The following is a 26,820-nucleotide window of genomic DNA, read 5'->3' on the forward strand; positions in this document are numbered from 1 at the left end:
AGATATTTCAGGGCTTGGTAGTTTATATTAAGTAGTTTCTGTAATAATGTCAGTTTACTATCAAAGGTATCCAGAAGGGATGAAGGAACAAATGGCTGTTTAAAATTTTTATGTGACATTTTCTTTTTTTTTTTTTTTAATATTTTTATTTATTTCTAGGAGAGAGAGAGAGAGACAGCGTGAGCAGGGGAGGGTCAGAGAGAGAGTGAGTCACAGACTGAAACAGGCTCCAGGCTCTGAGCTGGCAGTCAGCACAGAGCCCGACGCGGGGCTCGAACCCACGAACCGCGAGATCATGACCTAAGCGAAAGTCGCCCAACCGACTAAGCCACCCAGGCGCCCCATTATGTGACATTTTCTGACTGTAGCGCAGTGTTCGCTTTGTGTTTCTGTCTATGACAAAGTAAAGAATCTAATTTGTACTCTTACTGGTTATACATATAATGACCCCAAACACACTTGTCTGCCTGAATCCCTTTTTCTAGATCCCTGGAAGCCTGCTGATACTGAAGGCAAGAAGCAGTATGACAGGGAGTTTTTGCTGGACTTCCAGTTCATGCCCGCCTGTATACAGAAACCAGAGGGCCTGCCTCCCATCAGTGACGTGGTTCTTGACAAAGTAAGCAACACACTTGGAGGGAGCCATGTCTTTCTGGTGGGAACTGGTTTTAATTATCAGTACAAGTATATGAAGTATGAGCAATAATTTTTAGGAACCATTAGACTAAATGTATTTGGATTAAAATATGTGTGTACGGCAAAGGAAACAACCCACAAAACTAATAGGCAACCAACGGAATGGGAAAAGATAGTTGCAAATGACATATCAGATAAAGGGTTGATATCCAGAATCTATAAGGAACTCACCAAACTCCACACCCGAAAAACAAACAACCCAGTGAAGAAATGGGCAGAAGATATGAACAGACACTTCTCCAAAGAGGACATCCAGATGGCCAACAGACACATGAAACGATGCTCAGCATCCCTCCTCATCAGGGAAATACAAATCAAAACCACACTGAGATACCACCTCACGCCAGTCAGAGTGGCTAAAATGAGCAAATCAGAGAACTCTAGATGCTGGCGAGGATGTGGAGAAACGGGCACCCTCCTACACTGTTGGTGGGAATGTAAACTGGTGCAGCCCCTCTGGAAAAAAGTGTGGAGGTTCCTCAAAAAATTAACACTAGAACTCCCCTATGACCCAGCAATAGCACTGCTAGGAATTTACCCAAGGGATACAGAAATGCTGATGCATAGGAGCACATGTACCCCAATGTTCATAGCAGCACTCTCCACAATAGCTAAAACATGGAAAGAGCCTAAGTGTCCATCAACAGATGAATGGATCAAGAAGATGTGGTTTATCTATACCATGGAATACTACATGGCAATGAGAAACAATGAAATCTGGCCTTGTGTAGCAACATGGATGGACCTTGAGGGTGTTATGCTGAGTGACATAAGTCAGGCAGAGAAGGACAAATATATGTTTGCACGTATAGGAGGATTAGGAGGGACTTAACGGAGGACAATGGGGGAGAAGAAGGGGGGAAATAGTGGGGGAAAGGGGGAGAGGCAAACCATGAGAGACTCTTGAATGCTGACAAAAACTGAGGACTGATGGATGTGGGGGGCGGGGGATGGGCACAGGGAGGGCCACTTGTGGGGATGAGCACTGGGTGTTATGTGGAAACCAACTTGGCAATAAACTATTTGTAAAAAATATATATATGTCAAAAAATTGCAAAAAAATAAAATATGTGTGTAAGTATTATAGTTTTCCTACATAGTGCTGTTGGATTTGAGATTTACTATAGATTACTGTAACCTTAGGGTTTGTCCCATATTTGAGTGGTGAAGTTTTAAAATTTACTGTCTGATTGTTCTAGTTGTTGCCTAGTGATATGGTGAAAAATGTGTGTTTGTTGGGCTACTATGGTTAAAGTGATATGGACTTCTTTCATGAATATTTCTCAAATTTCAGTATAGAATTAGAATGGCATTGAGGACAGGTCAGGAACCTAAGAGGGTATTAGACAAATCAAACTTAAGTGGTAATCAACATCTTTCAACTAATACTATATCTCAGAATTTCCCTAAACCAAACTTAAGAGTAATTCATCTTCAGTTTTGGCATCTGATCCTAATGGTGCAAACAGAAAGTTAGTACAGTGTTTATTTTGTCTTTATTAAATTAGAAAGAGTAGACTCAGATGGGTATCTGCCCAAGTATATATCAATGATGAACCAGTGCTGGTGACCAAGCTTAAAATACTTTTGTTTTAAAGAGAAATTATTAATCCTTATTGAAGTGTAGGTGGTAACTATCTTACAGAATGAGATCCACTTCTTTTGAGATTTCCAGCAACTGCTTTTCCAGACCATATTTGTATTATTTTCCTCTTTTATCGCAATAGGTTTTCTTATGTCTCTTGATATCTAAATCTCTCTTAGGTACGTATTTGGCAGTGCTAATTTGAGACTACTTTTCAGGGCAGGTTTTATATACACTAAATTAGATTATCCTCTAGGAAATATTCCTTCTTGTCTTCCTAATAGTTTTCTGTCATCATCCAGTTATTAGTTGATTTCTCCCTGAGCTACTTAGCTTTTTTAGTCTATAGTCACATTATATGCCTGTACCTCCAATTAATCAGGCAGACCGAATGAGATTTTAAATGGTGATCACACAAGAAAAATATCTCTTTTAGAGACTTACTGTCACTCAAAATATATGCTTTACTAACTGTAAGACAACAGCAATGAGCTATGGCAGGATTCTTCTAGGTAAGTGCTCTGATGTCCTCATGAATATCCTGGGAAAAAAATCCCGAAATTCGTTCCTAGGTTCTTAGAGCTCTTCTTATGCCATCCTGCTGGTCCTGAGTGTCTAGGCAGCCAGGCTACTGATTGTGGTTAGCCTCCCCTGGGAATTTTTAGGCCTCATCAGTCCCAGAGCACCAGAAAGTGATTGCTGACCTACGGGCTCTAAGGCTAGTCTGGAGGAGGGACCATGGTTCACATAGGACTTCACTGGTTCAGAAAGCCAGTGCTTATCATTTTAGCTGACCCGTCTTTTCTGTCTAGGTTTTTGTCTTTTGGGCACTGAACGCTTTGAAACTTGTGTTAAGCTTTCCTTTGCTTCTTCATGCAGATCAACCAACCCAAATTGCCAATGCGAACTCTGGATCCTCGGATTTTGCCTCGAGGACCAGACTTTACTCCAGCCTTTGCAGATTTTGGAAGGCAAACCCCTGGTGGAAGAGGTGTACCTGTAAGTGCAAGTTTCCTACAATCCAGTTAGTTAGAAACTGTCATAGACTTCATGACATCTTGTCTCACAGCAAGAGAACGGCTTTTTCTCATTGATTCTTCTAACGAAGAAGAAGTAGAAGAGGTGAAGACTATCCTTTTTTCCATACTAATATTAAAGCAAATAAAGAATACATATGACTCATTTTTACTTCAGAGAAGCTGGTCTGCATTACTTTGGTCTTGATATTTTTTTCAATTGAAATGAACTGCAGATGGATAAAAAATAGAGCCAGACTTAAATAGGATTTCTGTTTCATGTTGAGGTGCCCTGATATAGTTGAGATCTCTGATGACACTCAGCTAATGGTCATCTCTTTGTCTTTGTTTCTACAGATTTGCAAAGTGCAGAGCAGGCATGGATTGCCAATTCTGGAACAGAGCAAAGCCCCAGCCTGCACTCCACTGGCGATGTCGCACCCACCCCTGAAGAGCCTGCCTCTCGGGGTGCGCTGACTCCTTTTTTTTTTTTTTTTTTGAACAAGTCTCTGCTGTTACACTATTTTCTGTTTTGTTCTTCTCGCTTACTCTAGGTTGTGAAGTCAAAATATGAACAAATGACACGTACAAAAGAGTACAGTATTGGTAAACTGCAGGTAGCCTCTACACCCCAGTGGCAGGCTCTTCAGCGGTAGGAGTGACATCACCAGTGGAGTTAACGCCGGGGCACTGCCCTGTGCAGGGTGCGGCAGGCTGTGCCTACTCCATGCTTTGTAGACTTGCAGAAAGCATGGGGGACAGTTGCCAGTGACGTGAATACCTTCTCTCCCCCAAGTTGGAATGGTATAGAGAGCGCTTAATTGAAACTACTGGAGGACCTGGGTGTTTGATGTACATTTGCACATCATCTTGTTAAGATGACTTTATGTTTGTAAAAATATTTTTATTTAAGGTGACACTTTTTATTTCCCCATCACCTTTTAATTTCTGGAATGGCACCTTTTGAAACCTGCTTTGAAGTAAGACTATAGTGTCAGAAACAAATGTTACTTTGCAGATACTTGAATTATTTGTTGTTTGCCTGCAGCCAAACACTAACCGAAAATACCTCAGTGCCTACAGCGTATTGGAGGCTTTGCACAACCTACAGAAAATCTCCTTAATTTGAAACATATTATTTATTAAGCATCAGCATCTTAAAGGTATCTCTGTGTGTGATATTCTGCTCTCACAGAGGATTGAAATGGAATCTTTATCTATTTCCTGTAAATACTAAATTAAAATTGTTTTCTAAAGAGCTAATTACTTCACCAGAAAGTCTTAGAAAGCAGCTTTCTAGCAACCATTGGATGCTTTATTTTTCAACATTATTTCCCTTTTTGGTGATTTAACGTTGTATTTCTGTTAACGTTTGTGTTTTAGTTTCAGTTTTGATTTATATCTTTGTTTTTCCCAACATTGGAAATAATGTTGATGCCATTTCAGTTTCTGTCTGCTTGACAGCATCCTTCTCCCATTGCTCTGTGTTGTTCCTGTGTCACTCACAGATAGGTAGGACTTGTTGCGTCTCCCCTTCCAGTGTTTACTGTCCCTTTTTATCCCCAGTGTACTGTATAATTAGGAATAGCCAAAAGGAAATACTATGAATTGAGAATAAGCTCCGTCTCTTTTAAAATACTGAAAGTAGAAAATGGATTTTGAAACTATTACAATGTATAATCTACATGCTAATATATCATAATACATGCTAATCTACATGCTTACCTGTATCATATAAATGAGTTGTTTGATGCATTCAAAGAAATGTGAGGAAGTGAGCCATTATCAGGGATTTGTAATGTCTTCAAAAAGGTCAGTTTTAGGTATTTCACTTTCTTTAAATAGCTCTGGCATGTGCCACAAGCTAATTTCTTTTTTTTTTTTTTTAAATATTTTTATTTATTTCTAGGAGAGAGAGAGACAGCGTGAGCAGGGGAGGGCCAGAGAGAGAGGGAGCCACAGACTCCGAAATAGGCTCCAGGCTCTGAGCTGGCAGTCAGCACAGAGCCCGACGCGGGGCTCGAACCCACGAACCGCGAGATCATGACCCAAGCGAAAGTCGGACGCCCAACCGACTAAGCCACCCAGGCGCCCCAACCACAAGCTAATTTCTAAGCAAAATTGCAATCCATCAGAGTTAATACTGATACGTTAAGCCTTAACGCAAGTTAATTATTTTTCCAGCATCTCCCATACGTTCTCCACTTAATTTGCGCTTTTTCCCTGGCTATATTTTTGTAGATTCAAACAAAATCTTGAAATGTTATAGATACAAAATTCAGGTGGGAATTTTGTAGGATGTAGATGTCTAACATAAAGGATCAGTTAATGATGCTGTTTGGGAAAAAGCAGCAGCCCTGCTCTTCATAGTTTTTGGTTTGGAACTTCGTCTAATCATTTTTCCCAGCTTCCCAGTTGGCTTATAAATGATTACCGCCCAAAGATCTTGAGATCTACTAGGTATGCTTCATGATATGGTTTAAGTAACTATGATAACTAGTATGAACTTTACTGCAGGAGAGGTGCTATAAAACATGTTGAATGCATAGCAAATGTTTTAACATGTCATAGGCAGTTACATAAAATTTTCCAATGTAAAGGTCTTTTTATGGATAGTAATGTCCTTATCTATTGGAAACACTCAGGCAGTATCCTCTCTCTAGTTTTTTAAAAGTCAGATTACTTAGGGGCACCTGGATGGCTCAAACCAGTTGAGCGTCTGACATAGGCTCAGGTCATGATCTCCCGATTTGTGAGTTCAAGCCCCACATCATGATCTCACAATTCGAGAGTATGAGCCCCACATCAGGCTCATTGCTTGACAGCCTTTCAGCGCAGAGCCTGCTTCAGATCCTCTGTCCCGCTATCCCCCTACCTCTGCCCCTCTTCCACTCACTCCCTTTCTCTCAAAAAATAAAAACAACATAAAAATAAATAAAAGTCAAATTACTTAAGAATTGTGATATTACTTTTACTGGGTAAACATCAGAGAAAGTGCCCCAAAGTAAATGGGAAAGGCAGTGGACCTAGACTAGTAATTTGCCATTCATATTTACTTAGCTGAGCTATTATAAAAATCCTAGGGGTAAAGAAGTTCCCTGAGTTTATATCATTCTTCTGTCCTTAAAGGAACATTTGGCTATTTTTCTTCAAAACTTGGTAGGATGAATATTCGTCCTATTTTCTTTGGTTAATCCAGGTAAGCAGAGGAGTTTAAGAGTCTCTGAAGGAGATAAAAGCAATGTGTACTAAATTTTAAAGCAGAGATGGGTATGATTTCCTATTTAATACATTTAAGAAAAATACATGATAGTCATTAAAAAAAGGTTAAACAATTTCGTCAGAAAAAAAAATGAGCAGCTCACTAGTTATCAACACCAAATTTTGATGCTTCATTTGAGTTGTCATATTTTTGGGCCCTGAGCACATTATACCTTAAAATTCCTTTTCCAGCCTGGAAGTTCCTCTTCCAATCAGGATTGTCTGTCTTTTGAGTAAGGAGACCAGGCTTCATTTTTTGATAAATATATCCTCCATATACGATCCTAGATTTTGTTTATGTTTAATAAATAGGTCATTATTATGTATGGCACATCTTCTGAAGGATGCTATAAATTTGACAATTTGTGTTGTTTTCCACACATACAAAAGACATGAAATGTTTAAGGGTAATTATACCAATATAGATACCACTTTTTTAAAAGTTCTTTTCTTTTTTGGTATTGATGATAACCTACCTTTTTTTTTTTTTTAATGTTTATTAAGTTTTGAGGGGGAGGACAGGGAGAGAGAAGGGACCAGAGAACCTGAAGTGGACTCCGTGCTGACAGCACACAGCCTGATGCAGGGCTTGAACCTATGAGCTGTGAGATCATGACCTGAGTACAAGTTGGAAACACAACTGACTGAGCCACCCAGGTGCCCCAACTTACCTAGTTTTTAAGGTCCTTTTATATGCCTTATGTCCCTGATCCTCATAATACTTTTGTAGGTAGGACCAGCATTTAATATATGAGAAAGTCTAAGTTCAACAAAGTTAAGAGATTGGCTCATAGTAACTTTGCTTGTAATTAGCAGAATGGAACTCAAAAGTTCAGTTCCTTTGTCTTCTAATCTGCCTCTCTTTTCTTCTATACCATAGTCCTTCTGAGTCTTGTAAACATGAGTACATTAGAGAATAACTTATCAAGTGTGTTAGGCGTTTATAAGTATAATAAATCTGTGGAGGACTCAATATACTTGGATAAATATTTGTGAGCAGTACCTGTCTTAGTTACATGCAGTGAGCCAGAGAACACGTTAAGTAAGGTTGTCTTGGGAGCTTGCACACAGGGCATCAACCAACTCTTTATCTTGGACTAACAGCATGTGTGGTCTTTTCAAAACTTTTTTCCCTTCCAAACATTGTTACCTGTTTAGTAATACTTCTTATATTTTTATATTTTATGCAGCTCACTTGAAATCTGTACATACTTGTCATAGAGCTGGTAAAGGCACTTGGCACAAGTCATATTTACTTTGTAGATTCAAATTTCATGGCATATAATTGAAGTTTCCAGTACTTTTTTGAAATGGAAATTTCCTACTTCATTCAAACATAATTAAAATTTTATCCCAAATTATGCTTACTATGGTTCTTATCTGATTTTGACATAATTACCTTTCATTACACCCACCAATCTTTGTTCTTGACAAATTCTTACATGCACAAGCATGGATTAATTTAAATGTCCTGTGATAGAATTGTTTATTTGAACTTATCCAAGTGTTAAAAAGATTTAACTCCTGTAAGTGAACGCTAGAATATAACCTGAATTACAAAAATCAGATGATCTTTGGTGTACTGCATTTTCTTATCAGAATTGTTTTGTCTGGGCTACTATATTAAAGTTTCAGTTATAAATAAGTGTTTTTATAGTAGTACTGTCCCGTTTAGCCACCATTCCCTGTTAGTACTTTTCCAGTTTGGTCCTTCTCAGTTCTTTTTTAGTTATACCATGTGTGGTACCTCTGTGTTTATCTGACCTCAGGTTTTTTAATGTTTGCTAAGTATTCTGAGATGGTATCATTTATGCTGATTGCTTAGCTGGATGTATTTGATAAGATTGGTTTGTATTGCCCAGAAAGTCTATCTCTTGATCCTAATACATCCTTGATACTACTGTTACTAATTAGGGCAGATGGTGAAGTGTAATTCTGAGAATGAGTATTGTTGAAAGGCTTTCAAGCTTATCAGCTAGGCCTCAGACCATGTATCTCTTATAGCCTGGGTTTTTGTGGGGGGGTTTTTTCTTCAGTATATATAAAGCATGAAATTTAAGTTTCTACTGTCTTTTCTGAAGCTTTATATAAATTCAGAAGGGCAGTATTGGAGTACTAAGTGAGATAATGATTCTGATCTCCAGGTCTTGTGTGAAGTTTTTTTTCTTCCCTCTTAAAGCCTAATTACGATAATTAGTCAGCATTTAGAAAATGGCATATCAGAGAAAGTAAAGGCTATAAGTATGCAACAGATCTGGGAGTAGCAGAACTTACTATCAACCCAAATGTTTAATCTTGAAAAAGTTATTTCCTTGCATTTAAGATAACAACAATTATGGATATTTTAATACACAGCATGTAACTTTTCTTCCATTATCTCTTGCAGTAACTGTTCTTAATTTGATGACCATTACGACATGCCAGCAAATGGTTTTTAACAGAATGAGTGTAGTGGGTGGAACTCTAGCAGGAACATAGAACTTACAAAGAGAGGAAGACATTTTTTTCAGAGAACAATTTAGTCAGATCTCACTAACTGATATAAGGAATACGTAGATCCATTAAAATCTATAGGAAGGCTAGGTCTCTTACACTATAGACAATTTTTGTGATAAAATTGTATTTGCATTTCACACTGGAAGTTCAGAAACCTAAGTTTTGTGTTTTTTTAAATATATTTTTTAATTTTTTATTTATTTCTGAGAGAGAGAGAGTGACAGAAAGACAGTGTAAGCAGGGGAGGGGCGGAGAGAGAGGGAGATACAGAATCTGAAGCAGGCTCCAGGTTCTGAGCTATCAGCACAGAGCGCGATGCGGGCCTCAAACCCACAAACCGTGAGATCATGACCTGAGCCGAAGCCAGACGTTTAACCAACTGAGCCACCCAGGCGCCCCTAGAAACCTAGTTTTTGAAGCAGATTTGTGACTGTGATGATTATTGCTGATGAATTTTAATGATCATTCAAGTCAGAAGTCCAGAGTCCCACGACGAGTAAAAATTAAAGCGTCAGTTCAAGGGTAGTCTTTTTTGTTAGGAACAATAGACGTATCAAACATAATTTCTCATCACTTTATCTAATTTAGGACTTCAGAAGTAAAAACGGTAGTAGTAAAGAACATTACACTGATGGTATTCTAAGGTTGTCCTCTCACCTTCGTGCCCACACAAGGATCACATCTCAACTGAGTGCTTAATACCCATCTTTGCATCTAGGACGTACTTGGTGTGATCATCAGGCTTGACTTGAGCAGCACAGAAGAGGCAGTAAATTTTAAGTACTCTCTGTAGATATAATAAAGAATATTCTTGTCCTAGTTGTTGAATGTTGGACCACGGAGATCTCAACCTGGCCAGAGAAGAGAGCCCAGGAAGATCATTACAGTCTCTGTGAAAGAAGATGTGCATCTGAAAAAGGCAGAGAATGCCTGGAAACCCAGCCAAAAACGAGACAGCCAAGCTGAGGATCCTGAAAACATCAAAACCCAGGTGAGAACAGAAGCACATTCTCACATTATTTTGGAACTATAATGCTGTTGTTTTAATTTGCATTAACTTGTTATTTTGTCCTATTAGTATACCTAGAGATTTTTGTTTAAGATTTTAATTTTTTTCCTTTTAAAAGCGTTGTCCTAGGTTTAGCATAATGGGTGCCAGACAACTCTCGTGTCTCTTTTTCAAAACACTCTGTGTCTAGAGGTATTATATGTCATAGACTTCAGTCATTCAGGCTTAAATCAATGTTTGCTTTTCTTAAAAATATGTTCTTGGAGTCTCAGTGAGTACCCTATGCCAGTCTAGTTAGCATATTGCTTTATGTCTCCTTGTCAGGCCTTCATTTCTAATAAGTTAGAATTTAGAAACCAATCTTGTTTTAGTCTTTTGGAATAAAATTGAGTTCTTTGTATCTTTCTCAACATACCAGCCTGCAGATCTCCTTAGGGTAAATTGAATGAATTCCTTTAATCCAAACAAAATTATTTTTTGTGTCAAATTATATAATCTTTATTCATCATTTGCTATACACACAATGCCATTTCCTGTCTTTAGGTTACTTCTGTTATCTTTTAGGGGTGTTTTTGCTTCCAGGTATCAAGCCTAGTGTCTCCTCTTGAATTTTGCACCTGTTAGAGCCAGGCATCACAGATCATATACTGACTTTTCAGTGTCATTCCTTAAGTATCTTTCCTCTCATCATGAATAGTTTCATATAACAATCAAAAGCTTCTGCTCTGGAAACAAATGCAAGTTCTGTTAGGTAGGTTTTTAATCTCAACTGTAGAAGATACTAATATCACCTACCTAATAGAGCTGTTGTAACGATTAAATAAAGTATCATGAAGCAGTTGGCATGCTCCCTAGAGCCCACTTGGGTACTCATGATGTTCCTGGGTCAGAGTGTGCCTTATAAATCTTGATTCTGATTCAACACCAACACACAACCACATACATAGTGTTTACTCAGTATACTTGTTAAATGAATAAACTAACCAACACATTTGTTCAGACAAGATCGGGCGCATTCAGGGTGGTATTGGCTGTAGACGCAGTGGTTCATATAAAGTCAAGACCAGGATGGACTTACTCATCAAAAATCCATGCTCTCAAACCTTAATTGGCTTTCAAGCCACTTGCCTTTGTTCATTTTTACAGATTGCCCCAGATATTTGTACTCCCTTCTCCAGATTCAGTGAAATAAAGGACCTAATCTTTCCTGAATTTCTTTTTAATGTATCTCAGCCTTTTAAAAAATATACCTTCTGCATCTCTCCTTTCAATCCCTCTTAGAAGTGCTTAATGATAAGGTACCTAAATGGTTTGCAAAGAGTTAAAATTCCTGCTGAATCTTTATCATTGATGATGAAGATGAGGTCTTGTTTTAGTAGTTAAGGCACTTGTACTAGTGCCTTACTTCATTCAGTTCTTGCAGCAGCTATGAAGGAGGGAATAGACTTTTTATGTATGAGAACACTGAAGTTTTGAGAAGGTCTCTCTATTGTTGGTTCATTCTTATTTCAGAAGCATAATAATTATATTGCATTGACGTACCATTCAATAATTGGCTAATAAGCTTTCTTTAGTGAATAAATAAAGCAAATCCAGTGAAGAATTAATAGACTTCTTTTTCAGGACGGGTACAGTTCTCTTGTTCTTGACACTTTTTCTTCTAAGTCCAGAGCATCTGTGCTCCATTCCCTCTCCCTTTTGTTTTCATTCTTCTCTGCTGCATAGGTATACAACACATTCAGCTGGTGCTCCTGCTAATTCTGTGCCTTTCCATTTTTATCAAAACAGTAGTTTTAGGGGCGCCTGGGTGGCTTAGTCGGTTAAGCGTCCGACTTTCGCTTAGGTCATGATCTCGCAGTTCGTGAGTTCGAGCCCCGCGTCGGGCTCTGTGCTGACTGCCAGCTCAGAGCCTGGAGCCTGTTTCAGTCTGTGACTCCCTCTCTCTCTGACCCTCCCCTGCTCACGCTGTCTCTCTCTCTCTCTCCTAGAAATAAATAAAACATTTAAAAAAAAAAACAACAACAGTAGTTTTATTGTCACCTCCACTTATGGAAAACTCATTCAGACTTCGTTGCTGCCACCGTATTCTAATAACACTATGAATAGTATCAATGGCCTCATTTTTTCTAGATCATAAGATTTTATCTTTTCCTTGATGCAGTTCTCATGAAGGTGCTGCTGTGGTGGTTCCACTCCTGAGGGCCCGGCTCCTGTCTCTCTCCTCTTGCCACAACTTTCCTGCCACTTCTGTGTGGCTCCTCTACCCAAGGGACTGATTTTGAGCTCTCCACCCTAGCTTTTAACCTGTCTTTAGACCTCATTTTCAAATCAATCAAAAAATGCCTCCTCGCACACTAGTCCTCTGGTCTTACCTTGTTTTTCCCTAGTCCCCAAAGAGAAAACTCTCACAAATACCTCCCTTCTAGGATGTTTTCCCTTTCTAAAATGTCTTCTTCCCTTTCTTTTCACTTGGGTAGGTTTCTTTTCTTTTTAATTTCAGTTTCTATTTGACTACAGTTGACACACAGTCGCTGAGCCAGCTTTATTTGTTCCTCATAACCTGGCTCAATTCTCATCAGCTCACTAACCATTGCCTGTGACCTTTGTTTTGTGTAAATGGCTCCCTCCCGTGGCTTCTACTCCACCTCATGCTTCACTTCACTTGAAGTTATCTTGTCTCTGCAGCTAAAGTTCAGTGGTCTGGAAGGCAGTTAACTGTGCCTGATGCTTTGTTTGTACCTAATACAGAATTTGTTCTTCCTCAAGTAGTACTCAGTTACAGTGAATTAACGATTTTCAGTAAAGTTGTTATTGTTGTTTGATGCCGATTTCTTTTTTCATTGAGATATAATTGACATAAAGTTATATTAGTTTCAGCTTATACACTGTAATGATTTAACATTTGTATGTATTGCAGAATTGATCACCACAGTTAGTCCAGTTAACATCTGTCATCATACAGAGTTAAAAATTCTTTTTTTTTTTTTTTTTTTTTNATGCAGTATGGTATTAACTATAGTCACCATACTGTTCATTACTTTAATAAATAACCTTTTTTGGGGCGCCTGGGTGGCTCACTTGGTTAGGTGTCCAACTTCGGCTCAGGTCATGATCACATAGTTTGTGGGTTCAAGCCCCACGTTGGGCTCTGTACTGACAGCTAGCTCACAGCCTGGAGCCTGCTTCGGATTCGGTGTCTCCCTCTCTCTCTCTGACCCTCCCCTGCTCATGCTGTTTCTCTCTCTCTCTCTCTCAGAAATAAATAAAACATTTTTAAAAATTTAAAAAATATATAACCATTTAAAATCCTATTTCTTAGCTTAAATTATCATCTGAAATAATGTGAAGATATCTAAAGGGTTTTTTTTTAATTTATTTAAACTCAAGTTATTAACATACAGCGTAGTGTTGGTTTCAGAAGTAGAACCCAGTGATTTGTCACTTAAATTCACCAACCAGTGCTCATCCCAAACAAGTGCCCTACTTAATGCCCATTGCCCAGTTGGCCCATTCCCCACCTACCTCTCCTCCGGGAACCCTCAGTTTATTCTCTGTATTTAAGAGTCTCTTGTGATTTGCCTCCCTCTCAGAAATCATATGATGTCTGTCTTTCTCTAACTGATTTCGCTTAGCATAATACACTGTAGATCCATTCACTTTGTTACAAGTGGCAAGATTGCATTCTTTTTGACTGCTGAGTAATATTCCATCACTTACACACACACACACAGACACACACACACCCCCCCCACATCTTCTTCATTCCATTCATCAGTCAATAGACATTTGGGCTCTTTACATACTTTGGCTATCGTTAATACCACTGCTATAGACATTGGTGTGCATGTGCCCCTTCAAAATAGCACACCTGAGGGGCGCCTGGGTGGCTTAGTCGGTTAAGCATCCGACTTTCGCTTAGGTCATGATCTCGCGGTTCGTGGGTTCAAGCCCCGCGTCGGGCTCTGTGCTGACTGCCAGCTCAGAGCCTGGAGCCTGTTTCAGTCTGTGACTCCCTCTCTCTCTGACCCTCCCCTGCTCACGCTGTGTGTCTCTCTCTCTCTCTCTCTCTCTCTCTCCCCCTCTCCTAGAAATAAATAAAAACATTTAAAACAAACAAACAAACAAAAAAAAACAAATTAGCACCCCTGTACCCTTTGGATAAATACCAAGTAGTGCAATTGCTGGGTCAAATCCTAGCTATGGGATCCATGAGTTGTATGGTAAATATAGGTTTAGCCGTATTAGAAAACACCAAACTGTTTTCCAAGGTAGTTATTGGAACAGTTTGCATTTCTCCTGTCAAGGCATGAGAGTCAATCATTTTACTTCTTCATCACACTTATTATTTTCTGCTTTATAAATTTTAGCCATTCTGATGGATGTGTGGTAGCATCTCCTTCTTTTAATTTGAATTTCCAAATGAATTATATATTGAATAAGCACATCTTTTTTTGTGCTTATTTGCCATTCTTGTATCTTCTCTGGTAAAATTTCTGTTCATATCTTTTGCTCTGATTTGGTGGGTGGTGATTTTTCTTATCATTGACTTTTGAGTGTTCTTCATATATTCTGGATACAAGTCTTTTATAGGATATGTGTTTTTGCAAAAATTTTCTCCCAGTCTGGTTTGTTGGTTCATTCTCTTTATAGTGTCCTGTAGAACCGAAGCTTTTAATGTTGATCATGTTGGAATGTATCAACTTTTGCACTCAGAGATTGTACTTTTGCTGTTGCATCTTTACATAACCCAAGAATACAAAACTCTTCTCCTTTGTTATCTTTTAGAAGTTTACAGTTTTATGTTTTAATATTGGTCTGTGATCCAGTTTTAGTTAATTTTTGTGTTTCATGCAAGCAAGGTATTCTTTTCTCTCTCTCTCTCTCTCTCTCTCTCTCTCTCTCTTTTTTTCTTTTCCTTATCCAGGTGTTCCTGCACGGTTTGTTGAAAGAATTATACTTTGTCCGTTCAGTTTTCTTTGCACCTTTGTTGAAAATCAGTTCATCATATATTTGTGAATCCAGTTCTAGACTTAGGTTCTATTCCAGCTATCTATGTGTCTATCCTCTGATAAGGACCACACTGTCTTTGTATAGTAAGTTTTGAAATAAGGCTGTAAGAGTTTTCCAGCTTTGTTACAGTTAAAAGTCATTGAGGCTGCTCTGGGTTTTTTGTTTCTGGTTTTGTTTTTCCCAGAGTCAAATCAGCTTCTTGATTTCTACCCGAAATACCCCCAAAACCCTACTAGGATTTTTATTGTGATTGTGTTAAATCTGTAGGTCAGTTCAGCAAAAATGGACAACTTAACCATAATGGATCTTCTAATACGTGAACATGACACAGCTCTCATTTTATTTAGGTCATCCTTGATTTCTTTCATCAGTGATTTATGGTTTTCATTATACAGCTCCTATGGATATTGTGTTAGATTTTTAACTAAGTATTTCATGGTTTTTGGTGCTGTGGTAAATGGTAGTTTCTAGTTGTTTATTGCTAGTATAGGGAAGTAAATTGATATTTGTATGTTGACATATATTCTACAGTGTCGCTACACTTATTCTAGTATCAATTTTAGATTCCTTATGATTTTCTACATAGGTAATCATTATCATTTATGAATAGAGATAGAGTCATATTTCTTCCTTTATGATCTGTATGGGTTGTAGTTAGTGTACTGATGAGGCCCTCCAGTATGACTTTGTTTTGTTTTTTTGTTTTGTTTTTCTTTTAATGTTTTTTATTTATTTTTGAGAGAGAGATAGACACAGCGTGAGCAGGGGAGGGTCAGAGAGAGAGAGGGAGTTACAGAATCTGAAGACAGCTTCCAGGCTCTGAGCTAACTGTCAGTACAGAGCCCAACGCGGGGCTCAAACCCACGAACCATGAGATCATGACCTGAGCTGAAGTCGGACACTTAACCGACTGAGCCACCCAGGTGCCCCTCCAGTATGACTTTGAATAGGATGGTGAGAATGGACGTTTTTGCCTGATTCCCATTCTTACAAGGAAAATAGTCCTTCTTTCACCATAAAGTAGAGTTATAGGTGCTTTATTTCTAGTGGTGGAAGTTCTCTTGTATTCCTAATTTGATGAGAGTTTAAAAGACTTCTGCCTAGGGGCGCTTGGGTGACTCAGTCGGTTAAGCGGCCTTCTTCAGCTCAGGTCATGATCTCGTGGTCCATGGGTTCGAGCCCCACGTCGGGCTCTGTGCTGACAGCTCAGAGCCTGGAGCCTGTTTCGGATTCTGTGTCTCCCTCTCTGTCTGCACCTCCCCAGCTCATGCTCTGTCTCTCTCTGTCTCAAAAATAAATAAACGTTAAAAAAAATTTTTTTAATAAAAAAAATTTTTAAAAATAAAAGACTTCTGCCTGGTATTCTGTAACTTAATTTAGATAGATTCCTATTTTAGGACATTTAAGTTATTTGCTATAACGGGTTACTAATGGAAGTCATTGTGGCTGAAATCTTATGTACTTATCCTTAAATATGAATAAATTTCTTAAAGTATAATTGCTGCTTCAAAAAATACATCACAGTTTTAAAGCTTATTTAATACACATTTCCAAACGCCGAGTATACTGCCATAATGAATATACCTAATTCTTAAAATTCTCATCTGTTGTGAAAAGAAGTGGTATAATGTTTGCTATTTGTTAAAATAGATGGGTTTAGGAGCGCTGAATGGCTCAGTAGGTTAAGTGTCACGACTTCAGGTCAGATCATGATCTAGTGATTAGTGAGTTTGAGTCCCGTGTCTGACTCTGTGCTGACAGCTCAGAGCCTGGAGCCTGCTTCAGATTCTGTGTCTCCTCTCTTTCTGTTCCTCCCCTACTCATGCTCTGTCTTTCCTTTCCTCTCTAAAATAAATAATAAACACTTAGAATTTTTTAAATAATTAAAATAGATGGGTTTAATTATTTCTTTGACTAGTTCACAGTCCTTGCTAATAATATGGGAAATTGAATTTAAAATACTAATCCTTATAGAAAGAATCATCCTGTCATAGTTAAGATAACATTCTTTTCTTTTTTGTGGCCCTTCTAGGAGCTTTTTAGAAAAGTTCGAAGTATCTTAAATAAATTGACACCACAGATGTTCAACCAACTGATGAAGCAAGTGTCAGGACTTACTGTTGACACAGAGGAGCGCCTGAAGGGAGTCATTGACCTGGTCTTTGAGAAGGCTATCGATGAGCCCAGTTTCTCTGTGGCTTACGCAAACATGTGTCGATGTCTAGTAACGGTAAGAAGAGAGGAAGGAGTAAAACCAGAAATCTCTAAGAGGTATATTCTCCCCTCGCTACACATTCTTCCCAGAAGTGTTATTGGGGCAACGTAAAGGGGAGAATATATTTTTAGCACTTTTTAATATAATATTCTCAATGTATGAAAGACATCTTGCTTTATTAAAATGTATCCTCACCTCTGTAGGGGATATGGAGACTAGACTGAAATAGGCTTGATATGGTCTTATCCATTGTGATGGATATTGAATAAGGTTTAAATTAGTAATGTGAAATTATTGTCATAAGTGTGTCTGCTTATAGAAACAATGTGAATGCTTGTGTTCACATTTAATTCCAAACTTAAAAGTGTAGTTGATTTAATTTGAGCCTTGGTGAAAATGATAGGATAGTTGAGGTCATAAAAGGTTCAAAACTGATCATTTCATCTCTTAGCAACTATTAGATTTCTTTCTCTTTACATTGTCCACAGCCATTTAATATCTACAGCCTGTCAAATCTAGGGCAAGACAGAATGGGAGACCAAAGAACTTCTGGTTAGTGCTCATTGCCCTCTGTTCTGCAATCAGAAAATTACCATGTACCATCTGTCTTTTCTTTGCCTGTCACTGTTACCAAGGTACTACTTGTGTCACAAACGTGTCTTTTCACCATTTGAGTTTTTTCTTAATTATCACAACTCATTGTCATTGTGCCTTGCTATGAAAATGCATATATTCTATCATTTTACCAAAGGTAAGTACGTCTGTTATGACTTGGAAAGGTTACCTCTTCTGTCTTTAAGGAATTTAAATTTCATATTGAAAAAAAACAAAAACAGCATTTAGCAGGAAAAAAAATCACAGCATATTCTGTGATCTTGCAATATGTTGATGCCTGAATGGATGTTCTAGACTGAAAACTTAAGTAGGACAAAAACGAAAAGACTATGTTGGTGGTAGAGTGACAGACTTTTATGAAACAGGTAGAGTTCAAGTTGGGCCTGAGGCAGGGAAGGGGGCAAGGATAGATCCAGAAGAGCTCACATCTGAGGCAGCACGTGGCACAGCTGTCCCAGACATGGGCTTTGAGTCTCATGGTTCTGACTTCATATTTTAAATTTAAGTTCCTACTCTGCAAATTGAAAATGCTTTAATAAACTATAGTGAAGTGTTACAGACTTTATAACTTTATAAAATTACACAACCTTAGCCTCAGTTTTTAATCCATAAAATAAGGTTAAGTCACACAATCTGAGGCTATTATGATAATATTTAATAATAAAATATGAATTTAAAATAAAAAATATAATTAGATGGTGTATATATAAAGTTCCTAGCTCAGTATTTCACCTGTAGTAATTCCTAAATAATTCAAAAATATATTGGTGTTTGCAAAGGTCCTGAAATGCTGGCTATAGAATGAGGAAGATTCATAATAACAGAAACCATCTGTTGGTAGCTACTAGGTTGCATTATGGGTAGATGCTTTATATATATTATTTTTAATGGTTCTTATAACCCTGAAAGATCCGTATTAGTAGCCCCACTTTACTGAATCAGAAACTGTGGCTTAAAAAAGGATAAATAGCATGCTTACTACGATCACACAACTAGGAAGCGGCAGTGCTAGAATCCTAGCCTCGGATCATGCAGCCACACTTGTCATAGTGCCTTCGAATGCGTGCCTTACTGTAGGTGTCTCTCATTTTCCTTGTGGCCGCCGTGACAACGTGGGTTCACTCATTAGAACTAAAACTAGATCCCACATCTCCTGGCTCATACTTTAGTGCTCTTTACTAATTTCAGATTTACTCCTATAGGCAGTGAAGGATCGTGAATAAATTTTTAATACAAGAGTATCCTTGATGAAAATGACCTTTGAAAAAGCTTGGCAATAAAAGAAGTTAGATTAAAATAGGAAGAAATTACAGATAAGCCAACCACTTCTATAATTTTTGTTATGATTCACCCTTTTAAAAATAAGATTGATTAAACTTTACTAGATTATTTTAAATTAAAAAATAACCTTTTGAAATAAGTCCAGCAACATAGACGTATTCACCGAAAAAGTTACTGCTCTTTCTTGCAGCCCCTAGCAGTTACACCTCCATTCCCAGGGCAATCAGTGGGAATGGTATGGATGAGTATTTCCAGTTTTATTTATATTTGTAAAATTACATAAAAACATATACTTATGTATAAAGAAATACTTTGGGGTTTGATTAATTAAATTGTACCATATATGTATTTTGTACATTTTTTTTTTCCTCACTTATATTTTGGGCATACTGCTAGGCCAGTAAGATAGATTTTACTCATACTTTTTTAGTAGTTACATAGTATTCCAAAATATATATACACCATAAGTTTTCCAGCCTTTTTCTCTCTCTTTCTCCTTTTTTCCCCCCATGTTGTTTCTAGTTATTTGGTTTTGGGGGATTTTCTTGCACCCACAAGTTGTGCTGCAATAAACACCGAAGTATATTTACCATTACATGCTGAAGCTTTTGCTTTTTTAGCATAAATTCCACCAGAGTTATATACCAAAGTATACTCTGCACTGACGCAGAGAGAGAGCCAGATGTGGGGCTTGAACTCACAAACCATAAGATCATGACCTGAACTGAACTCAAGAATTGAATGTTTAACTGACTAAACCAGACAGGGGCTCTTGGGTGGCTCAGTCGGTTAAGCGTCCTACTTCAGCTCAGGTTATAATCTCACTGTTTGTGAGCTTGAGCCTCACATCAGGCTCTGTGCTGACAGCTCAGAGCCTGGAGCCTGCTTTGGTTTCTGTATCTCCCTCTATTTCTCTCTCTCTCTCTCTCTCTCTCTGTCCCTCTCCTGCTCGTGCTGTCTGTCTGTCTCTCCAGAAAAAAATATTGGGGGGTGGGGCATCTGGGTGGTTCAGTCAGTTGGGCGTCTAACTGCTGCCCAGGTCATGATCTCAGCTTGTGAGTTCAAGCCCTACATCGAGCTCTGTGCTGACAGCTCAGAGCCTGGAGCCTGCTTCAGATTCTGTGTCTCCCTCTCTCTCTTCCCCTCCTCTGCTCACTCTCTGCCTTTCTCTCTTTCTAAAGTAAATACATTTTAAAAAATATTTAAAAACAACAATAAAATTTTTTAAGAAATAGAAAAGAAATATTACCGACACATATGCTGTTTGGGAAAAGAAAAATTACTCATTTGTTACTTTTGTCAAAATTAATGATATAATTTCTTAATGGCTGATTTTAAGCCAGTGACAGTTTGCAGTTAACTCACAAAATTTCTACTAAATAGTTGACACTCATGACCCAGCATGAGCTAGCTTTAGCACACCATTACAACATGCACATAGAAGAGTTTACAGACTATTAGCGTGCAGCTCAGTGTATTTCAGCACAGTGAGAATACATACCTACTACCCTGGTCAATAAATAGAACTGTACCCTTTCTTCTTTCTTAAGGGTAATGACTGCTGACTTCAGTCCCATAGCTGATGTACTTTTGAGATACTGAAGACCTGAAATAAAAGGTGGCAATGAGAATAGGGCCATTTGTTCCTACTACATAGTAAATATAAAAATCCAATAGTCATGGGAATAATGCAAATCTAAGTAAGAAATTAAGCTAATCTTTTAGGAGAAAATTGAGGAGACCATCTTCATGAACTTTTGAGCAGGTAAAAATTTCTTTAGCAAGATTAAGATTCAAAATGAATAACAGAAAAATAGAATCAGATTTGACTATTGAAATTTGCAGTCATTGGTGTGCAGCAAATGATACCATACATAAAATAGAAAGATAAAGCCACAGCATGGGAGAATCTATTTGTAATACATGTACCTGATAAAATGTTATAATATAGAATTAAGGGGGGGAAAAAATAAGAAAACAACCCAACTAAAATATGGGCATTTTATAGAAATGAAAATCCATTAGCTGATGCACTTAACAAAAGATATGCAGTGCTATTCTTGATTAGGGAAATGACAAGTAAGCCACAGTTCTGTATAAGTCACACTTGTTAAAATAAAAAATAATGAAATAATTTAAAAGTTTTGACAGATGCAGTCGCTTTCACTTTAGTGAATATTCGGACAGTAACATTGAAGATGTTCATATACTATTCAAGAATTTACTTCTTGGTATATACCCCAGAGGAAATATCAGATGTACACAAGCAGTCATTTTTAAGAATATTTATTTTTTTCTATTGATTTTAATAATTAATAACTGAAATACACTTAAACACAACAGTATATTAGAGTATACCACAATTTATTTGGTAGGTAGATTTTAATAGTAATATAGATACATAGCAATTAAAATTAATGAACTAATATTAAATGTGTCAACCTCAAAAATAGTACTGAATAACAGTATGACATTTAGTAATTTTTTATAATATGCAAAATGTAACTTGTTCTTATGAAATACATATATAATAAAACCATACCAAACATTAAATTCCAGGTAAGAGAGAAAAGGAAGTAAGATTAAGGAAAAGTACGCAGGAGTATTAGGGCTTCTAGTATTGACAAGTTAGATGATCCAGACCAACATTCCATGGATAACAATTAGAAAAGTTGGTTACAAAATACTTAAAAATCTTGAAGGCACCAGAGAGTTAAATGACAGATAAAGAATTACTTAGGCTGGGGCACCTGAGTGGCTCAGTTGGTTGAGTGTTCAACTGGATTTTAGCTCAGGTCATGATCTCATGGTTTATAGGATTGAGCCCCATGTCAGGCTCTGTGCTTGAGATTCTCTCTCCTCTGTCTTTGCCCTTCCCCTGCTCATGCTTGTGCACATGCACTCTTTCTTTCTCCAAATGGATAAATAAGCATTTTAAGAAAAGAATTACTAAGGCTAAAATCCTAGAAAAGGTAGAAATCCAAAGAAAAGGGAAACATTTAGTAAAACCTCCCACAGAAGAGGCAAGTGAACATCTTGAAAAACTTGTTTTTCTTAGACTCCCCAAAAGAGTGGCTGAAGAAGCTCTAGTAATTCCTCCTGTATTTTAGGCTGGGATTCCAAAGGACTGCATGCTTGAAACCATTGAATCAGAAATTGTCCTGGTCTCACAAGTACTGTATGTAGCTCAACACCAAATAATCTCAGTCCTGCAATTTGGATTATTCAGAGTGTTAGTGCCTGCTAGGTACCGGCAGAAGCAAGCACAAATCCTTTTTAGAAACTATCTTATAAGTCTGTAGTTACTTCTGTGAACAGTTTTTCAAATTAAATACCCAGCACATAGTTAGAAATAATAAATCTCACCAGGGAAAAAAGGGACTATGAATGAGAACTAGCAATAAACAAATGTCCCACAGGGGCTCCAGATACTGGATCTATCAGGCACAGACATTAAATAACTATACTTATTATAATCAAGGTGATTAAGACAGGTTGAAATTTTCAACAGAGAATGAGAAAGTATCAAAAGAACTAAGTAGAGCTCTCAGAAGTGAATATATAATAATAAAATCCAGAACTTAATGGATTGATTTAATAGCCCTAGATCGGATACAGCTGAAGAATTATGAAGAAGATAGGTCTGTAGAATCCAGAATGAAGCACAGAGATGAAAGAAAGAAAGGGAGGGAGGGAGGGAAGAAGGAAGGAAGGAAAAGAAAGAAAGAAAAAAGGAAGGAAGGAAAGAAAAGAAAAAAGAAAAGAAAAGAAAGGAGGGAGGGAGGGAAGGGAAGGTAAACAATGGAGGAAATTGAAGAAGCTCGAACTTTGCATTACTTGGAGTCCCAAGGGGAGACAGGATAGAGTAGGGAAAAAAGCAATAGTTGAAGAAAATAGCTGAGACTTTTTTTACAGGTGCTGAGATATTAAAACCACAGATTGGAATGATTTACTATAAACCTCCAAGATGAATTTTAAAATGAATAAATAGGGGCATCTGGGGGGCTCAGGGGGTTAAGCATCTGACTTCAGCTCAGGTCATGATCTCATGTTCATGGGTTCGAGCCCTGCATCAGGCTCTGTGCTGACAGCTCTCCCTCTCTCTCTGCCCCTCCCCCACTCACGCTCTGTCTCTCTCTGTCTCTCAAAAAATAAAACATTAAAAAATAATTTAATAAATGTAAGAGGGAAGGAAAACATTTAGACTGGTTATTGTAAAGCTGTTTACAACAAAAGATAAAAAGTAACCAGGGTGGAGGGTAGATATTTAAAAGAATAATAATTTGTAGGTTTCTTAGGACACAAATGTCACTGTGTACAAAAGAAAAGACTGGTAAATTGGACTACATTAAAATTAACATGTTTTCATCAAAAGATGTCATTAAGGGAGTAAAAATGAAGTTCACATATTAGGAAAAGATCATTGCAACACAATCCAATAGAGTCTATATTAGGTATTTTTTCCAAGCTAATAGAAACCAATAAGAGAATAACTTTTTAAAATAGACAATAGACTTAAATCTACAGTTCACCAAAAGTCATCCGGATGACCAACAAACATGACGACATTAACCAGCTAGATCTAAAACTACACATTAACTCCAGATTACTAATCTTCCCAGGAGTTGGCAAATACGTGAGACAGCGAGAACTCTCAAGTACTGTTGGTGGGCATGTAAGTGGTAACAGCTACCTTGGAGAAGAGCTCAGCTGTAAAAGCTGATTTTTTTGCTTTAACAAGCATTTCCATTCTTAAGTATGTACCCAACCGATAAACAATAATGTATATTTCTTATGTACTGGGCAACATATGCAGAAATGTTGGTAGCATTTTTCATAATGGATGAAAACTGGAAACACTGTCCAACAATGGTACAGTGCATCAATTACCACGTGATCATAGTAGCCCAGTGAACACAAACTGCAACTAAGTACACATGGGTGGATCTCACAAGAATAATCTTTCTCAAGAGACGCCAGTCCCCAAAGAAATATGTACTATGTGTGTGATGTGTTTATTTAAAATTCAAAAGTGTAAGAAAAATAAACTCTTTATGTTTGGGGTGCATGTTTAGGTAGTAAAACAAAGAAAAGTAGTTATAATGAAATACAGAATAATGGGAGTGATGTCAGGGGCTGGGAGGTATTACGGGTTTGTAAGAAAATTTCAAATAGGGCTCTCGGAGACTGTCTGTGTTCTATTTCTTGACCTGGTGCTGTGCCTGGTGGTGTTCATGTGAATTTAGTTCATCATAATTCATTGAGCTGAAACTTACATCGTTAAAAAAAATAAAAATAAAAAGAAGCAGTAGAGCAAAAAAATAAAATGCTGTGTGCACTTGAGCTTTAATATTTCTTAAAAAGTAAGAGATCTAAAGCAAATGTGGCAAAATATTAAGATTTAACAGAGTTGGGTGATAAACGTGCACCATATTATTTTATTCTCTGTAAGGAAAGAAATGGAGTTTAGCCCATTATTTTTTTAAGGCGGCATGTCTTTAGGCTAGTGTTGTCCAAAATTGAAATGTAACTATGTCTCACTAATGCCACTTCAAGCAAATGTCTTTCCTTCTATTTACTATGCTGATGTTTCTTGTGAAATCAAACAAGAAGGATCTACTCCATGGAACATTTTTCAGACTTTCTTGACCATGGGCACTGTTTTGGGTTGTTTGTTTTCAAGATAATCATTAGTTTGAGAAATGACACCTCCCAATAGAATAAGAGAAATTGAAGACAGTGAATATAAAATTAAACTTTCATCTAGGGAAGGAGCTTGTTTTCTGTCCACTGTATTCATTGGGTTATTTAAGTAACTTGATTATCTTTGTCCATGTGTGTTACCAAGACCCCACAGGTTAAATTGCAAGGTCTTTGACCAGATTCATGATTGTGAGAAATGTGTAGACCTATGACACTTGTCCTATATCATCAGTGTTGGTCATTCCAAATAATACAATCTAGTTATGGTGACCTACCCAGTCATACAGTATAGCCATGAGTAGTAAGAGTGAGTAGTAGTGGGAATGATAGCGGTGCTTATTTGTGGGATATACTGAACTGTTACATCTGACTCATTTGATCTTCACAACCATTCTGTCATCCTTATTTCACTTCTCTGAAAGTTAGGAGATTCCCTAGGACTTTTATACTTCTCAAGGTTTTGAGTATTAAATGGTAGAACCTTAACTCAAACAATGGACTAGGTCAGTGGTCCTCAGCCAGGGATGGTTTTGTTCTTCAGGGGACATTGGACAGTGTTTAGAGACATTTTTGGTTATGGCTGCTGGCATCTTTGTGGGCAAAGTGTCAGCATGCCTAAACCTCTAACAGTGCACAAGACAGCCCACAACAAAGAATTATCCCACCCTCCATGTTATTAGGGCTAAGGTTGGCAAACCTGGCCCAGAGTTTTCAGATATTAAGATTTAGGAGAATATTTGCTCTCAGCAGTTCTGAGCGGTATACCTTTTTCTGCCTCCATGTCATTCACATGGATCACACACCTCCATGTAAAATGTTACTTTGCAGCAATTATGTAGGTGAGGGCTAGAGAATGCATTTCTATTGTGTGTCAGTTTTCCATGATGCCCTAACATGATGCCCTTAAAAGCCTAATAGACTTTTGAGAAAGAAATTCTTTAGATTGGGGCACCTGGGTGGCTCAGTTGGTTAAGTGTCTGACTTAGGCTCAGGTCATGATCCCGCAGTTCGTGAGTTCAAGCCCATGTCGGGCTCTGTGCTGACAGCTCAGAACCTGGAGCCTCCTTTGGATTCTGTGTCTCCCCTCCCTCTCTGCCCTACCCTTGTTCACACACTCCCTCTCCCTTGCTCTCTCCAAAATAAATAAATATTTTTTAAAAATTATTTAAAAAAAAAAGAAATTCTTTCAGATTTTCAAAGTAAATTGCTGTAATAGGTTTGATTTTCCCAAGTTACTTTGTAAATGCCATATGTATTATTTACACAGACACACTTATACGTATACACAGCTGCCTACTTGTTACAGCTGTACTCAGTGAAACCTCTGGCACTTAAGGCTTAAGGGCATCATAAGAGATAGGAAACAGTGCCTCTGGAGTTTGCTGCTGCTTCTGCTAGTTCAACCAGGAATGACTAACAGACCTTCAGAACCCCCTTTACAAACTACCCACCATTTAACTAGAATTCAGCACTTCTTTCAGGAGGAGGACAATTGAGAATGGCAAAGGGAGAAGAGTAGATAAGAGAAAACACTGTCCTCTATCTAAATCTGTAGTTAAATAAAAATGTTAGTTGGATTGTTGGTAATTCCTGTGTTTTTGTTTTCATCATAATTCAAATCAAAATCCACATCTCAAAAACCCCATTAGCATGTAAATTCCTAAGGGCAGGTGCTTTTTCTGGGTTTTGTTGTTGTTGTTTTGTTTTTTTTACTGCTAAATTCCCAGTGTCTAGAATGGTTTCTGGCACATCATAGACTCTCAGACATATGTTGTGAGTAAGTGGATAAATGCATAAATGAAAGAGTAACAACTTGAAGTTATTTCATGCCCAAATTCTGTATTGTTTTTTTCATTTTTACTTTTTATCATTGCTGTGGCAGGCATGTATACCTCAGCCTTAAAGGTAGGCACTAACGGCAGATTTTTGAGCA

The 26,820-nt window shown here is 37.7% G+C and overlaps 1 protein-coding gene and 1 long non-coding RNA gene across 21 annotated transcripts in view; one reads left to right on the forward strand and one right to left on the reverse strand.

Annotated features, from left to right (window-relative positions):
* Window positions 1-26,820, forward strand: part of EIF4G3 (eukaryotic translation initiation factor 4 gamma 3) — a 242,454-nt gene that overhangs the window by 162,397 nt on the left and 53,237 nt on the right. For 8 of the 14 annotated variants that reach the window (XM_077775599.1, XM_077775586.1, XM_077775589.1 and 5 more), the window contains 5 exons: window positions 486-619; window positions 3,161-3,280; window positions 3,655-3,765; window positions 9,875-10,045; window positions 17,106-17,303. In XM_077775599.1, coding sequence (XP_077631725.1) covers window positions 486-619; window positions 3,161-3,280; window positions 3,655-3,765; window positions 9,875-10,045; window positions 17,106-17,303 — 734 coding nt within the window. The remainder of the gene's footprint in view (window positions 1-485; window positions 620-3,160; window positions 3,281-3,654; window positions 3,766-9,874; window positions 10,046-17,105; window positions 17,304-26,820) is intronic. The other 6 variants (XM_077775601.1, XM_077775592.1, XM_077775598.1 and 3 more) reach the window with 1 other exon arrangement.
* Window positions 1-26,820, reverse strand: part of LOC144241142 (uncharacterized) — an 87,088-nt gene that overhangs the window by 53,015 nt on the left and 7,253 nt on the right. For all 7 annotated transcript variants that reach the window (XR_013337973.1, XR_013337972.1, XR_013337970.1 and 4 more), the window contains exon 4: window positions 20,686-20,790. This is a non-coding gene — a long non-coding RNA (uncharacterized LOC144241142). The remainder of the gene's footprint in view (window positions 1-20,685; window positions 20,791-26,820) is intronic.

This window comes from Crocuta crocuta, unplaced genomic scaffold, assembly GCF_008692635.1.
Source record: "Crocuta crocuta isolate KB4526 unplaced genomic scaffold, BGI_CrCroc_1.0 scaffold127, whole genome shotgun sequence".
Lineage (NCBI taxonomy): Eukaryota > Metazoa > Chordata > Mammalia > Carnivora > Hyaenidae > Crocuta > Crocuta crocuta.